The sequence below is a fragment of the Rhinopithecus roxellana genome, chromosome 6, assembly GCF_007565055.1.
Source record: "Rhinopithecus roxellana isolate Shanxi Qingling chromosome 6, ASM756505v1, whole genome shotgun sequence".
Classification (NCBI taxonomy): Eukaryota; Metazoa; Chordata; class Mammalia; order Primates; family Cercopithecidae; genus Rhinopithecus; species Rhinopithecus roxellana.
In genome coordinates this window covers 61,902,985-61,920,051 of record NC_044554.1, presented here as the reverse complement: position 1 = coordinate 61,920,051, position 17,067 = coordinate 61,902,985, and the positions used below count along the sequence as shown (strand labels likewise).

General features: G+C 34.6%; 1 protein-coding gene across 3 annotated transcripts in view; it reads left to right on the top strand.

Annotated features, from left to right (window-relative positions):
* Positions 1 to 17,067, top strand: part of MKLN1 (muskelin 1) — a 169,263-nt gene that overhangs the window by 68,621 nt on the left and 83,575 nt on the right. For 2 of the 3 annotated variants that reach the window (XM_030932520.1, XM_030932519.1), the window contains exons 5-7: positions 3,096 to 3,205; positions 5,064 to 5,256; positions 16,449 to 16,526. In XM_030932520.1, the coding sequence (XP_030788380.1) occupies positions 3,096 to 3,205; positions 5,064 to 5,256; positions 16,449 to 16,526 (381 nt within the window). Of the gene's footprint in view, positions 1 to 3,095; positions 3,206 to 5,060; positions 5,257 to 16,448; positions 16,527 to 17,067 lie in introns of all 3 variants that reach the window. The other variant, XM_030932521.1, reaches the window with a different exon arrangement.

Here is a 17,067-nt window from a genome sequence, read left to right as displayed (position 1 = left end):
GAGACGGGGTTTCACCGTGTTAGCCAGGATGGTCTCGATCTCCTGACCTCGTGATCCGCCCGTCTCGGCCTCCCAAAGTGCTGGGATTACAGGCTTGAGCCACCGCGCCCGGCCCACACAGCTTCCTTTATATCAGTAGTACCCAACTTTTTTAACACCAGCAACCAGTTTTGTGGAAGACAATTTTCTATGGATCCAGAAGTAGGGGCAGGGTGTGGCAGAGAGATGGTTTTGGGATGAAACTTTTCCACCTCAGATCATCAAGCATTTGATTCTCATAAGGAGTGTGCAACCTAGATCCCTTGCATGTGCAGTTCACAGTAGAATTGGCACTCCTTTGAGAATCTAATGCCAATGTTGATCTGACAGGAGGCAGGGCCCAGGCGGAAATGCTCCCTCATCCGTTGCTCACCTCCTGCCGTGCGGCCGGGTTCCTAACAGGCCACAGACCTGTACAGGTTTGGGCCTGGGGGTTTGGGACCCCTGTTTTAGATGACAAAAATACGTAAAAGTATTGTACCCCATATGTCTTCCTTATTCAGTCGGATATTGGAAATCATTAAGCCAGGTATCAGCTATTGTGGATATTCTATTTTGATGCTTCATCAAAACTCTACAAGTGTTAGTTTCTTAAAGATAGTTGCATTATTGATTCTGAAACTGCATCAGTGAATCTATTGCTACATTAAAATTCACTGGTCTATCTTGGACTTTTTACCCAGGTGTGATTTTGTGACATTCATTGGTTATTTAGAAAACAACCTGAATGATACAGATCTCCCAAATGTTGAAACACTTCATTATATAATATTTTAAAAATCACGTTTATTAATATCACAAGTAATCTCATTTAAAAACATCTAAGCGTTGGGAATCAGTTAGTCTCACAGTGGTGGGTACTTAGCTTCCAAAATTCTAATTTTTCTCTTGAAAGCTTGGTTTTTATCCTTGACAGCAAGTATCATTAATTATTTTCCTTGAAATGACATGTAAATGTTTGGCAAATACCCAAATCTAAATAATCATAGGTTGTCTGTTTTTCTTTCAAGAATAAAATGGCAACCCATGAAAAATAAATTGGTTTTTAAACTAACAACTTGAATAATTGTACAGGTCCTTTCCTTGAGATAACCATTGTGCTTTGGTATACAACAAAAATGCTTTATATGCAATTCTCATTTTGTCACACAGGATATTCAAAAGATGTGTACTTAATGATGGGAGTTTAATAAAATTTTCTATGCCATTGGCAAAATTTTATTTTATTTTATATTTATTTATTTATTTATTTTTATTGCCAGTGTATGGTGGTGAGGAGTACAGTGCAATTTGTACTTACTGAGCACTACTAGTACTGTTTGGTGCCATTAGTTTGGTACCAAGGTGCCAGAAGTTTTACACACCATTGCTTTTGTGCCATTAGTGCAATGTTCTATTATTAAAAGGCTAGAAAATTGTTTATTATGTTATTTTGAAAAATAACTAGTGTTGCTATAAAAAAAAATAGTTTTGACTACATGGGACCTCCGGAAAGACCATTGGGATTTTGATTGACATGATGTTAAATTTATAATTAATTGGAGAAAACTACACATTTACAACATTGAGTTTTCCTATATAGGAACATAGTAGGTTCTTTCATGTATTCAATTATTCACTACAATTTTATATTTTCTTATAAATATTGTGTATTTTAAGTTTATTCTGAGATATTTTCAGCTTTTTGCCATTATAAATAGGACTTTTTTGAGTTATATTTTCTAATTGGTTATTGTAGGTATAGGAAAAGTTGATTTTTGTGTGTTTACCTTGTTTACAAATAAAAAGAAAAGTTTTTCAATTGAATATATATATATATATATATATATATATATTTTTTTTTTTTTTTTTTTTTTTTTTTTTACATTGAGACAGTCTTATTCTGTTGCCCAGGCTGGAGTGCAGTGGTGCGATGGCAGCTCACTGCACCGTCTGCCTCCTGGGTGCAAGCGATTCTCTTTCCACAGCCTCCCGAGTAGCTGGGATTATAGGCGCATGCCACCATGCCTGGCTAATTTTTTCTATTTTTAGTAGAGACGGAGTTTCACTGTGTTGGCCAGGCTGGTTTTGAATTCCTGGCCTCAAGTGATCTCCTGCCTCAGGCTCCCAAAGTGCTGGGATTACAGGTATGAGCTACTGCTCCTGGCTCTCTTGAATTTTTTTAGGTAGACAGGTCATCTTTAAATTACAATTCATTTTTCTTAATTTGGTTGTTTGTTTGTGTCCTTATTGCACTGGCTGAGACCTCTGATTAGTGTCGAATAGTAGAGATATTGGACCTGTTTGTCTTGTTCTGACTTGAGTGGGAATACTTAGTATTTTCCCATTAGGTTTAATTTTTAAGGTTTTTGATGCTTTTTTAAAAAATGTAGGTAAGGAAATTTTTTATTGCCTTGTATTGCTTATACATTGAGGGTTTAAAAATAATAATGTATTAAAGTTACCAAATGTGTTTTTTCTTTTATTTTGTTAACGTGGTACATTATATTAATATAGCTCCTATTATTTATTGAACTGTCATCTTTCCATTCCTGGAATGAGATCTATCTGGTTACAATGAAAATCTGATTGAATTTTTTTGCAACTTTCCTCCTTTTAATTTGTATTTAAATATGTATTCATAGCTGCGATTGGCCTCAAGTCTTTTTTCTTCTAATTTGGATTTCAGGGTTATGCCACTGATAAATAATTGAACTTTCAGTCTCTTTCAGTGTTCTGATGTAGGCTAAATTCTGAAGTAATTTTTTGCTGATTGTACATTTGGTAAAATTTACCTGTTAAATCATCTAATTCTGGTGGCATTTATTTGGGATAGACATATGAACATTTTTAATTTATCGTACAGTGTTTTTATTAACTAAGGAAATCTTACGTTGGCATGGGTCATCTATTTCGTTTTACTGTTGTAGCCTTAGCACCACGCTAGTCATATAAAAGATGCCCAGAAAATTTGTTGAATGAATCCTTATAAGGTTGAATAGTGCCTTTACTTTGCTAAAGTTTTATTTGAACTGTGTTAATATTTTTCTTCTTCTTTTTATTTCTTCTTCTTAAAGTTCCACTCTTGTCCTGGGGACCCAGCTTTAACTTTAGCATCTGGTATGTTGAACTTAGTGGCATTGATGATCCTGATGTAGTACAACCTTGTCTCAACTGGTATAGCAAGGTAGGACTGTATTTTAAATCCTGACTTTAATGGCTATAAAAGGAGAAATATGTCAATCTCTTATTCATTGAGAATAATTTAAAATATTCAAAATAATAATAACAACAGCTAACGTTTTATTAAGCACTTCCAGTCTGACAGCTTTTAAGCTATCCTGATAACTCACTTTGTCATTATCACTCTATGAGACAGGTGCATTTATTATCCCCATTAATTTATAGATGAAGAAATGAAGCACAGAGAGATTAAATAGTTTGCCTAGGGTCACACAGTTGTAAAGTGCTTGAGCCAGTGTATGAACTCAGGCAGTTTGGCTCCACAGTCTGCTTTTATTATACCCATTTGACTCTGAATTTTGGGTTTTTTTACTTGTATTCATATAAATACTTAAAACATAGTTTTTAGTGGGATAGTTTTGCAGTCTAATGGAAAATTTAAGATGTGGATGTGATTTAGACTCCTAAAGTAGTCAACAGGGTTAAAAAATATTGCTGTTTAATATAACTGTAATATATATTGTTAACAAGGTAGTTATGATAAATCTTTTTTAGAGGCCAAGAGTAAGTTACAGTTAATTAACTATAATTAAGTTATTAATTAATAATAGTTAATTATAATGTGTAAGGATTAGATGTTTAATGACCTTTTATTAGTTAAGAAGTCAGCTATCAACTGATTTGTGTTTCAGATCTTATACATCATCCTAAACACATTTTATTTTCTTGCCTCATTAAAGGGTAATGCCTATAAGTAAATCATTGTTGTTTGATTATCATAAGGCTTCCGTGTCATCTGTTTGTTTGAATAGTGATATACTTAGGAAATTTGACGTAGCCCCAGAACATACTCCTGAAGTTGACATTTTTTTAAAAAAAATCATTTTTATAAGATTGTGTTTTTGGCATCTGTCCTATTAGGGGAAAATTTTAATAAATTAAGTGCCTGCTTTTTGGATTCCAGTTAATTGAGATGTCTACTTTATAGCTGCTTAATAGATGAGGTAGTTCAAGTTTAGAAAACAATTAAATTGGGCCGGGCGCAGTGGTTCTCACCTGTAATCCCAGCACTTTGGGAGACCAAGGTGGGCAGATTGCTTGAGGTCAGGAGTTCGAGACCATCCTGACCAACATGGTGAAACCCTGTCTCTACTAAAAATACAAAAATTAGCTGGGCATGGTGACATGTGCCTGTAAGCTCAGCTACTTAGGAGGCTGAGGCAGGAGAATTGCTTGAACCCAGGAGGCGAAGGTTGCAGTGAGCTGAGATTACGCCGCTGCACTCCAGCCTGGGAGAGAGAGCAATACCCTGTCTCAAAAAATAAATAAATAAATAAATTTAGTCTGTTTTTGATGATTTTTGAGTCATAAAACATGTTTGTAAATTTGAAGTATCTGTATACTTGATACTTGTCATTCAAGTAATAGCTTAAAAACCAAAAATAGAAAGCATAGTATAATTGTATGTGAATTATTTCATGTTTTTTTGTGCTCTCAGTACCTGCATTGTAATGGGATTAATAGACACTATGGAGTTATAATTTTTACAATATTAAGTGGAGTTTAAGAAATAGGTGTTCTCCCTTTCTTCAAAGTTGAGACTCTGGAATTAGGTTTAGTTTAATAACTTTTGGCTACATACTTTGTAACCTTGGACAAGTTAATTGGAACAGGCCAAGTTTTAGTTTTGCTAGTTAAAAGAGCCAAATAATGATACCTAATGAATCAGATTAGTATGCTGCTTGGCACATAGTGTTAATAAATGCTCAGTGTAGATTAGTTATTTTTACTGTTGTTAACTGTTTCCTACAGTATCATCTAACCAAATCTCTTCTTTCCATACTTACTCTGTGTTCTAGTAGTACCGTGAACAGGAAGCTATTCGCCTTTGCCTAAAACACTTCAGACAACACAACTATACAGAAGCTTTTGAGTCACTGCAAAAGAAAACCAAGATTGCACTGGAACATCCCATGTTAACAGATATTCATGACAAGCTGGTGTTGAAGGGTGATTTTGATGCTTGTGAAGAGCTGATTGAAAAAGCTGTAAATGGTATGAAACTTAGATTGGTTATTAGGGTGATTTCAAGTATGTACGGGAAACTGTTTCTCAAAAAGAATATAGGCTTATGCCACTTATTATTCTAATTTTTTTTCTTGTTTTTTTAACTCAGTTAAAGATTATTAGCTCTTTGGATTAGGGACTTCTTTCATGTAAAATAGATCCATGATGTAATGAGACTTTAAAAAGTGAAATGTACTTGAACTCACATATAAATTTAAGTTGTCATCTTGGGAAACCGTGCACTTACAGATGATAACATTAACTAGCATTAAATTGTATCAGAAAAAGTATTTTGATATTGATAGCCAATATTTATTAACAGTGTAGTTTTGAGGAGAAGGGGGGGGCTAGATAATAAAAAGTGTTATTAATAAGCAATTATATGTAAGGAACAAGGAGATTTGTATTGAAAATAACTTCGTTGTGGTGTGAATACTATATAATTGCCGATTTTCTTGTGTGACCTGTAATCTGGCTTTGAAAGAAATGTGAATAGTTGAACATCTATATTATATCCCAGGGTATTGACTTTGGACGGTAACGCTCATTTGGATATTTAAGGTCTGATGCGTTTTGTTATTTAAACTAAAAAGGGACTCTGTTGTTGCTTATAGTATGACATTTTTTTTAAATCTTCCACGGTAACTTTCATAGTGACAAAGAACAGAATAGTTGTACAATATAAAACTTGTGGAATTGAATTTGGTGCATCTTTTATAGGAAGAAATAAGAAATAATGCATTTTTCAGTGATTTGCTCTCATTTTCATTTTATCACAGTTATCATCTATTACTAGGTATTCATATTTATTAGATATTGGGTAGCTAAAAAAACCCAGACCTGCACTGCCTTCTTTGAGTTTATAAATGTAAAGTTAACTTAACATGAATTGCTTTGAGCTCCACTTTTTAAAATATGACAAATCTGCTTCTAAGCCTTGTACATTGTTATTGCTTACTTGATTGATGATGATACTTGCAAATAAATGATTGGTATGTTTGAAATTGAGTATATTTTGGAGTATAAACAAATAAAACACATAACTAATCTCTTACCAGACTTTGAAAAGCTACCAATAAAAGTATGTGTGTGTGTGTGTATATGTATGTGTGTATGTATGCCATTTCTAGGAGTGAATTCTGTATTTTTTTTTAACCTCATAGAATGGGGGAGGCATAGGTAATTTTAGAGCTTTTTTGTTTGTTTCAGATATTTATCAGTAAGGCGTTTATTATTTTGTGAAGAGAAAGCAAAACAACAGCCACAGGCAACTCTATACAATTAATAAGCTAAAAACAGTTACATATTTTAAAGCTGTCTTTAGTGACGTACTGAGTTGGTTAAGATTAGCTGATAAAAATCTTGTGCAGTTTTAGTATCTGACTTAACTTATCCTTTGGCTCTAGAAAGGAACCAAGTTTAGAGAAATTAGTAGTTGCTCAATTCTTGAAACTTACAGCCACATCATAGTTTTTGTACTATGAATACTATGGGCTCTCTAAACTGGCCTGGAACACTGTTAGTTAATAAACGTTCCTTTCAGGGTTGTTCAGTTTGCTTCTGACCTCACTGATGATGATTTGTTGGACAAATAAGGAAGTAAACAGTGCAGAGTTTTTTGGCTTCTGCTCTATTGAAAACATAGCAGAGAAGGACAAGAAGTTCCTGCCTGCTAAATAGGAAGATCTAGGGAATCAAAAGAATCTCTGTCAAGCTTCTTGTAATGGAGGATACAAAAGCTACTTTTGGTATTTTTAGTATATTACTTAGTGTGATCTTTAAGTATTGTCTGTATTTTAAGAAAGCGTAAGGCTGTATTTATTTCTCTAATAGGCTTTTTCTTTGTCTAGAAACATCACTGTATTTACATTTCATTTTATTATAGGTGATTTCGGAACCAATAATTGCTACTACCTCTTTGCCAGTACAGGATCCGGTGATGGTAGGCAAAAGTAATCACCTAGGGACAGGAATGTTTTACTCAAACATGTAGAGATTGTACTGAAAACCTCCCTTCGCTGAGCTTATCTTTTTTGCTATGGAAAGAGAATTTTTCTTTTGTGAGATAAGGGAAGGATAAAGTTTAATAAGCTAGTCATAAAGTTTCAACCTGAAATCTCTACCCTTCTCCCTCTGTCTTTCCCTGCTTCTTTCTTTTTTGTGTTATCCTACTTTAAAAAAAATCTCTCCACTCTTGTCTTTTGGATTGTGCAGTAGTTCTTAATTATAGGCATATCTTGGAGATACTGCAGGTTTGGTTCCAGACCACTGCAATGAAGTGAATGTCACAATAAAGCAAGTCACACAAATTTTATTCCTTTCCCTGTGCATATAAAAGTTATGTTTCCACTTTACTGTAGCCTGTTAAGGTACAGTGGCATTATTTCTTTAAAAAAAATGCACATACCTTAACTTAAAAATGCTTTATTGCTTAAAAAATGCTAATGATCATCTGAGCCTTCAGTGAGTTACAGTCTTTTTGCTGGTGAAGGGTCTTGCCTCAGTATTGATGGCTGCTGGCTGATAAGGATGGTGATTGCTAAAAGTTGGAGTGGCTGTGGCAGTTTCTTAAAATAAGACAAAAATGAAGTTTGCTGCATCAATGAGCTCTTCCTTTCACAAAAGATTTCTCTGTGTCATGCAATGCTGTCTGATTGCATTTGATCCACTGTAGAACTTCTTTCAAAATTAGAGTCAATCCTCTCAAACCCTGCTGCTGCTTTATCAGCTAAGTTTATGTAATATTCTAAATCCTTTGTTGTCATTTCAACAGTGTTCACAGCATCTTCATCAGGAGTAGTTTCCATCTCAAGAAACCACTTTATTTGCTCATTCATAAGAAGCAATTTCTCATCCATTCAGATTTTATCATGAGATTGTAGCAGTTCAGTCACATCTTCAGGTTCTACTTCTAATTCTAGTTCTCTTGCTGTTTCTACCACATCTGCAGTTAACTTCTTCTTCTGAAGTCTTTAACCCTCTCCACATCATCCATAAGGTTGGAATCAACTTCTTCCAAACTCTTGTTAATGTTAATATTTTGATCTCTTCCCATGAATCATGAATGTTCTTAATGGCATCTAGAATGGTGAATCCTTTCCAGGTTTTCAATTTACTTTGCCCAGATCCATCAGAGGAGTCACTATCTGTGGCAACTATAGCCTTACAAAATGTGTTTCTTAAATAACAAGACTTTCTTGAAAGTCTAAATGACTCCTTGATCCATAGGCTGCAAAATGGATATGTGTTAGCAGGCATGAAAACATTAATCTCCCTGTATTTCCCCATCAGAGCTCTTGGGTGACAGGTGCATTGTTAGTGAGCAGTAATGTTTTGAAATAAATCTTTTTTTTTCTTTCTGAGCAGTAGTTCTCAACAGTGGGCATAAAATATTCAGTAAACCATTCTGTACACAGATGTGCTGTCATCTAGGCTTTGTTATTCCATTTGTAGAGCACAGGCAGAGTAGATTCAGCTTAATTCTTAAGGGTCCTAGAATTTTTCAGAATAGTAAATGAGCATTGACTTCCATTAAAGTCACTAGCTGCATTAAACCCTTACAAGAGAGTCACACACTGTCCTTTGAAGCTTTGAGGCCAGGCATTGACTTCTCTCTAGCTATGAAAGTCCTAGATGGCACTTTCTTCTAATAGAAGTCTATTGGAATGTTTTGTCTACATTGAAAATCTGTTTAGTATAGTTACCTTCATCAGTGATCTTAGCTGAATCTTCTGGATAGTAATAACTTGCTGCATCTTCTATAATACATCAACACTTGTGGCTTTACTTTGTACTTTTATGTTACAGAGATGGCTTCATTCTTTAAACTTCATGGACCAATCTCTGCTAACTTCCAACTTTTCTTTTGCAGTTTTCTGACTTCTCTCAGCTTTCATACACTTGAAGAGAGTTAAGGCCATGCTTTAGATTAGGTTTTGGCTTAAGGAAGTGTAGTGTTATGACTGGTTTAATTTATCCAGACCACTCTAACTTTCTCCATATTAACAATGTCTATTTTGCTTTCGTATCAGTCGTGGGTTCACTTGTAGTTTCCTTCAAGAACTTTTCCTTCTCATTTACAACTTGGTCAACTTTAGTACAAGAGGTCAACTTTCAGCCTATCTTGGCCTTTGACATGCCTTCCTCCCTAAGTTTAATTATTTCTAGTTTTTTATTTAAAGTGAGAGCTGTATGTTGAACACTTAAAGGCCAGTAAAGATATTAAATGGCCTAATTTCAGTATTGTTACATCTCAGGGAATAGGGAGGCTCAAAGAGAGGGAGAGAAATGGGGGAACTACTGGTTTATGGAGTAGTCAGAACACACACATATATTAAGTTCCTTGTCTTATAAGGGTATAGTTCATGGTGCCTCAAAACAATTACATTATTAACATCAAAGATCACTGATCATAGGTGACTGTAACAGATATAATAATGAAAAACATTGAAACTGCGAGAATTACTGAAATGTGAGAGAGACGCAAAGTGAAGAAATTCTGTTGGAAAAACGGCATCCATAGACTTCCTTCAATTTATAAAAAACACAGTACCTGTGAAGCGTGGCAAAGCAAAGCATTATAAAGGCATATGTATATTGAGTTGTCTTCATTGATTTTCTGTTTTTAATGCAATTTTGTATTCCTGTTACAAACCCTACTTGAAAATGGTGTCTTACTCTTTTCAGGTATTGTATTTGATCTGCCACATTTTTATGAAGTATTTTTGCATATATTTGTGTATGTAAGATATTGGTCTGCAGTTTTCTTATAATGTGCATGTCGTGTTTTGGTATCTTTTGGTGTGTTTGGGTAGTTCTAGCCTTATAGAATGAGGCAGGAATCTAAAAGTGTTTTTGTAGAATGAGTAGTAGCTTGGTAGAATTTACTAGTGAAGGCAACTGGACCTGAAGTTACCTTTGTGTGGAGGTTTTTGTGTTATTTTGGCAGGGTCTCATTAGTTTTTGGACTTTGAAAATTTCCCTTATATACATTTAAATATATAAAATTTCCTCGGCCGGGCGCGGTGGCTCAAGCCTGTAATCCCAGCACTTTGGGAGGCCGAGATGGGCAGATCATGAGGTCAGGAGATCGAGACCATCCTGGCTAACACGGTGAAACCCCGTCTCTACTAAAAAATACAAAAAAAAACTAGCCAGGCGTGGTGGTGGGCGCCTGTAGTCCCAGCTACTTTGGAGGCTGAGACAGGAGAATGGCGTAAACACGGGAGGCGGAGCTTGCAGTGAGCTGAGATCGGCCACTGCACTCCAGCCTGGGCGACAGAGCAAGACTCCATCTCAAAATAAATAAATAAATAAAATTTCCTCTTCTCGTTCTTTTGTTGTGCTAGGAAATATTTTTACTTTTGTTCAGTTTAGTATTTTCATTACGAAATGAAATGGCTCTTTGAAAGAACCGTGGTTTTTAATTTACAAATTTGTGGCGATTTACTAGTTGTTTTATTTGTTAGTGATTTCTGGCATAATTGCATAGGGGCCAGAGTGCATATCCTGTGTGTTTGCACTCCTTTGAAATTTAATGAGACTTGCTGTGTAGCCCAGCTTATTCAATTTTTATAAACGTATCATATATATTTGAACAGAATGTGAATTCTGTAGTTGTTGGAGCAGTGTTGTATATCTGTTCAGTTGGTCACAGTTGCTAATCATATTGCACAAATCTTCTTTATCAATAAGAATTTTCTGATTCTCATTACTGAGAAAGATTTTAACACTTTCCACTATGATCATGAAATCGTATGTTTCCTATAGTTGGTCTAATTTAACTTTACATTTTGATGCCATGTTTTTAGTTGAAAACAAATTTTAAATTATTTTGAATTAAATATTTCATTATGAAGTGCCTTTTTATCTCTAGAAATATTTTTGCTTAAAGGTGTAAATTGTATCAAGATCTGTTTTCATTTCTTATTCGTATGGCATATCTTTTTTTAATTTTTTTATTTTTTTTATTTTGAGACGGAGTCTCGCTCTGTTGCCCAGGCTGGAGTGCAGTGGCCGGATCTCAGCTCACTGCAAGCTCCGCCTCCCGGGTTTACGCCATTCTCCTGCCTCAGCCTCCCGAGTAGCTGGGACTACAGGCGCCCGCCACCTCGCCCTGCTAGTTTTTTTTTGTATTTTTAGTAGAGACAGGATTTCACCGTGTTAGTCAGGATGGTCTCAATCTCCCGACCTCGTGATCCGCCCATCTCAGCCTCCCAAAGTGCTGGGATTACAGGCGTGAGCCACTGCGCCCGGCAGATCAGTGCCTTTTCTCTCTTCCCATGTGAGGATTTAGTAGACTTTCAGCTTCATATTCTCACCTTCTAATTCATTATTCTATTGTTGTCAATTGCTCTATTGTTGTCATTTATTTTGATAACATGTTCGAAGACCCTATAAAATCTTAGTCTTATATAGCAGTTGTTCATTAATTTTGCCCAAATATTTACTGTTTTTTTCTCTTCATTATTTTTTGTGTCTTTAATCTTATATCTAAGATTATGTTCGTTCCCTGTGCCATAAGCCCATCCTTTAGAATTTCTTCTATAATGCAGTTCAACTCTCTCAGAATTGCTGACCTGAAAATTTTGTCTCCTTTCTAGGAGGGTATTTTTGCTAGATGTAGAATTCCAGATTGACACTGATTTTCTTGAAATACATTCTGAATATCATTCGACTGTTATTAATCAGCTTCCATTGTTGCTATTGAGAAGTGTGCTGTCATTTTCAACTGCCATTTTTTAATATAATCTTTTTCCCTCTGACTTTAAATATTTTATATTTGTTTTAGATTATTTTGTAATTATGTTAACAAGGCTGTGCGAAACTCCAGTGTGGCAACCCTGTTAACTATTGTCTGTTTTGGTTTTCTTTCGATTAAATATATGTTGCCTTAGTCTATCATTTCTTTTATTTTCTCCTTTATCTTTTTTAACTGCATATTTCTGTTTAATATTTTAAGCTTCTCTAAACCCTTTATCCCATTTCCACTACTATGCTATTTTTAGTGTCTCTTTCTTACGCTTTGACCTTCAGTTCTATGATATTTTCAATTTGTTCATTCGTCTTTTCTCTTGTCTCTGACAATTCCATTTTTGTTTGCTTTTGTTGTCTTACTGTTTCTTTTCCAACTATTTAGATGTCTACTTTCCAGCTGCTCATATCTCTAATCTGTACTCATGTTTCATAGAGAGAGTTGCTTTTTTTATTTGTGGAAAGGTATTTGGCTACATTCATCTATTGCATGGCTACATTTTTCTGTTGAATCAGATTCATTTGCTACTTTAAAAAATTCATTTGTTTTCCTTTTTATATTGCATAATTCTTGGGTTGATTCTTTTTTAACGCTATTAGTCTTTGAATGTGAATTTTTCCTATTTTTAGAAGCTTCTTTCGGGTTAGGAGGTAGGGTTGTGTTCCAGGATAGCAAGATTTTTCCTTTTTTCTCTTTAAGATTTTGTTTCTTAGTAATGCTTATAATGCAAAATCTCACTCTTTTTTCCCCTTTCCCAACTGCCAGACTCTTTTTCTGAAACATGCTTTTTTTTTTCATAATTTTTGCTCATTAATGCCTTTGTGCCTTTGTGTATGCTGTATTTTCTTTCCGATTACTTTCCTTTTCATATCAGTTCCAGTGCATTCTTCAAAGCCAACTCTTTCAAGGTATCTTCTTTCATTATATTCTCACTGAATCACTCCTTCCTCCTCTTAACTCGTATTTGTCTTGGTGCTATATTTTTCATTTTGTTCATAAAAGATTGTTAATTTTCTGTCAAGTACATTTCCAAACACTGCATTATTATCGTCATCATCGTAAGTAACATATCTGAGAGCTTGACAATGTGTCATCTATTCTCCTAGACCTTTTACGTGAATTTATTTAATTTTCATACTTACCTTCTAGGGTAAATATTGTTGTTATTTCCGTTTAATATATGAGAATGATTAATTTGCTTAAGATGGTGTATCTAGTAAGTGACAGAGCTAAGATTTGAATTCAGGTAGTCTGGTGCCAAAATCCACACTCTTTATCTCTAAGCTTTACTGTCTTAGTAAATATTTACTGGTTCAATGTCCTAATATTGATTATTATATTATTACTGGTATAATATTGGCCTTTTTTCCAGAATTTGGACAAACTGATGATATTAGTTTCTTAAAAATTCTTTTTGATCTAATCATTCTTGAATGGTCAAAAAGGATTTTATGCTCTATAAGTTATTTACCTATACATGCATTTTAAATTATTTCTTTTGTGTATAATCTCTATTTTGGTGAAAAATCAAATTTGATAAAAGTTTGAGTTTATCAAATATAAATACATATAACTAGGCAGCAGTACTATAATCTATGTGGATTTTTTGGGTTTTGTTTTCTTTTTAATTCTGGGCAAGAGATTTGAAATTTTTTTCCCTTTTGGTAAAAGCTTCCTAAGTCTCATTTTTAGATCATGTTTGTGTGTGTGTGTGTGTGTGTGTGTGTGTGTGTGTGTGTGTGTGCATGTGTGTGTAGGCAGGATTTCTGTGTTGCCCAGACTGTTTTTCAGCTCCTGGCCTTGAATGATCCTCCTGCCTTAGCCTCCCAAAACACTGGAATTACAGGTCTGAGCCACCAGGCTGGGCCATCATGTGCTTTTTAAAGAGAGTATCAACTGTTATTGGAGAAAAGAACAGCTTGTGCTCAGTGAGGACTCTATGAAATATAGTTAGTATAGTCGTAATTATAGGGAAAAAAATGAAGTGATATTGGACCTGAGACTCTAGTTAAATAGTTTAAAAATTATTAACAACTAGTTCTTAGTGTGCTTTCTCCTAGTGATATTTTAATTTCTTTTGTATAGTTTTAATTTTATCTAACTGTTCTGATCTCTTGCTTTAGATTTTTGTGAAAAATAGACTTACAGAATATTAGCAACTGCCTGACTTCTTCTTTAAACAGAAATGATTTTTTGAACTCACATGGTTCACAGGCATCTTTAAATTTCTTATTTACTAATTTGTTTCTGAGATTTTCAAACATTGTAATGGATGTCATATTTTTATAGATGAGAATGTCATTATTGTTTCAATAGAGAGGCTGAGTGTTTTTGCTGAATTATATATCTAAAGCAAGCCTACCAAGGCAAAAGGCCTTATTAGCAAGAGTTTCCAAGAATTAGAAATAATAGGGAGCATGGAGATTATTTGGGATGTAGCAGTGTCAACTTTTTGTTTTTAGATTGTGAAAGTTGTAGGAAGTTCTTTTATATTAAAACAAGATACTAAAAGCAATGCATTTTTTTAACCTTTACCCTGCTTTAGTTTTTACAGTATTTATTGACTTTTTGCAAGAATTTTGAAAAGTCTCAAAGGCAAAGAAGAAAGGAAATTTGTGCCTGTAGGATGGAGGTTTCCAGTTAAAGCCAGCTGAAAAGTCTTGAAAGCTGAAAGGGTTGGTTACAACTGAGCTTCATAATTACCCAGAAAAGAAAGGTTAGGGGGAATGCTCTAAATTGCTTGGTCTCTGGTGAATATATAAATCACAGAAAACAGTTTTACTTTTAAATTGAGCCACATGACAGTATATAGTAAAAGTCACTTTATAAATTATGATCTATTTGGGCAGCATGTAAAAGCTAGGGTTTGTAGCCTAAATACTAAGGAAATGTTATTGTAGCACATAGCAAGAAGTCCAGAGGTAAGGTGGATTTCATGGTTGGTTGACTCAGTGATCATTTCTTTCTTTCTCTCTGCTGTGCCATCATTATAGAATTGACTACATTCTTGTACTTCGACAAATTGGCTTTAATATTTGTATACATTACATGCAGATATTCCAGAGGAATAAAAGTAGATTTTTCTTTTCTGTATGTCTCTTTAGAAGTAAGGAAAAATTGCCTAGAAGTCTCCCAGAAGATTCCTCATGTTTCATTAGCCAAAATTGGGTTCCATACCTTTCTTAAACTAATCTTTGTTGAGGGCCACGGGAATAGGGCTTCATAATTATTTATGTGTGTATGTGGGGATGTATGTACGGAGTTCAGTCTCCATACCATTACAGTGTAACTAGTGTAACAACTTAATAAGTAGATTATGAGTTTATCGATACAGCAGAAGCAGGAGTAAGGAAAGTGTGGTAGAACTTTAGTCCCAACTCCACCATTTAAGTAAGAGCTGTGTGATTTTGGTTAAGTTTCTTACTTTTTTTAAATACACATTTCCGGGTTTATAAAATGGAGATGATAATGTGTATTTCATAGGATTGTTTTTAGAATTAAATGAGATGAGACAGCATAAATTCTAACATTTGGTAAGTGTTCCATAAGTATAGTTTTATTACTGCTGTTAGTACTTTTATCTTTATGTAGTGTTGTACTCAAAACTATATAATAATGGAATTCACGTGTTAAAATTAGTGTTCCCTTTTCCTGAAAATGTATCAAGGACCTAGACCAAAATTGTTGGAGCTCTATTTTCTTCTCTAGTTCTCTTGGATATGGGTGGCAAAAAGTACTGACACAAAGCACTGTTGGGGGAAAGAGATTGGGATGCAATGAATCCATGTCATTATAGGATATAAAGATTAAGAATTTCATAGTTGAAATAAAGACAAGTGGTGGGAGATCACAAAAAGAAATTAAAATATAATTCTTCTAATCTTAAATTATCCTTTCCTTTTCCCAATTATATTTATAATAATGATATAGAAATGATTTTTTAAAGATATACAAGATCTTTTTTTCAATGAAGTAGCACATTTATACAGATTATTTATTTTTATTTTCTCCTGCTTCTATTTTGCAGCCTTAAATTGTCTTATGACTTTTTTTTTCCCTCCCAGTTGACTCCCTTTTCCTTCTTTCAAGGTCTCTAACCCTTTGGTAATGTCACATACTTGTCCATTGAATGTAGCAATGACTTTGTATCTAATAGGTGCAGTAATGGTGAGAAACAGTACGTTTAATATGAGCTTCCTCTAAAGCAATTTGTTTGCATGGTCGTGCCAATTAATATTTTACTATTTTATATTTGGGGTAGCATGAAGTGAAACTGAAGTGATGCATATTTTATGAAAATGTGCTTTTTTATTAGTGACATATTAGTAATTTCTCTTAATGTAATCTTTTAAATTTTAATTTTTTTCTATAATAAATAATGTAAGTAGTTAAGGTGTAATTCTTTCTCATTCTTCAATATTTGCAGATGGCTTGTTCAATCAGTATATCAGTCAACAGGAATATAAGCCACGATGGAGTCAAATCATTCCCAAAAGTACCAAAGGTAAGCCATACCTTCTAGATTGTAGTTCTGTTTCTTCAATGTCTCAGTCTTCAGTTTTCCCAAGGTAGGTCAAGTGTCATAGTACTATGTTAATAAAAAAGATATTGGCCAGGTGCAGTGGCTCATGTCTGTAATCCCAGTACTTTTGGAGGCCGATGCAAGAGGATTGCTTGAGCTCAGGGTTCAAGATCGGCCTGGGCAACATGGTGAGACCCTGTCTCTACAAAAAATTAACTATACAGCCGAGTGTGGTGGCTCACACGTATAATCCCAAGACTGTGGGAGACCAAGGTGGGCAGATCACCTGAGGTTAGTAGTTCAAGACCAGCCTGCCCAACATGGCAAAACCCTGTCTCCACTAAAAATACAAAAATTAATTAGCTGGGTGTGATGGTGTGCACCTGTAATGCCAGCTACTCGGGAGGCTGAGGTAGGAGAACCACTTGAACCTGTGAGGCAGAGATTGCAGTGAGCTGAGATTACACTATTGCACTCCAGACTGGGAGACAGATAGAGACTCCATCTTAAAAAAAAAAAAAAA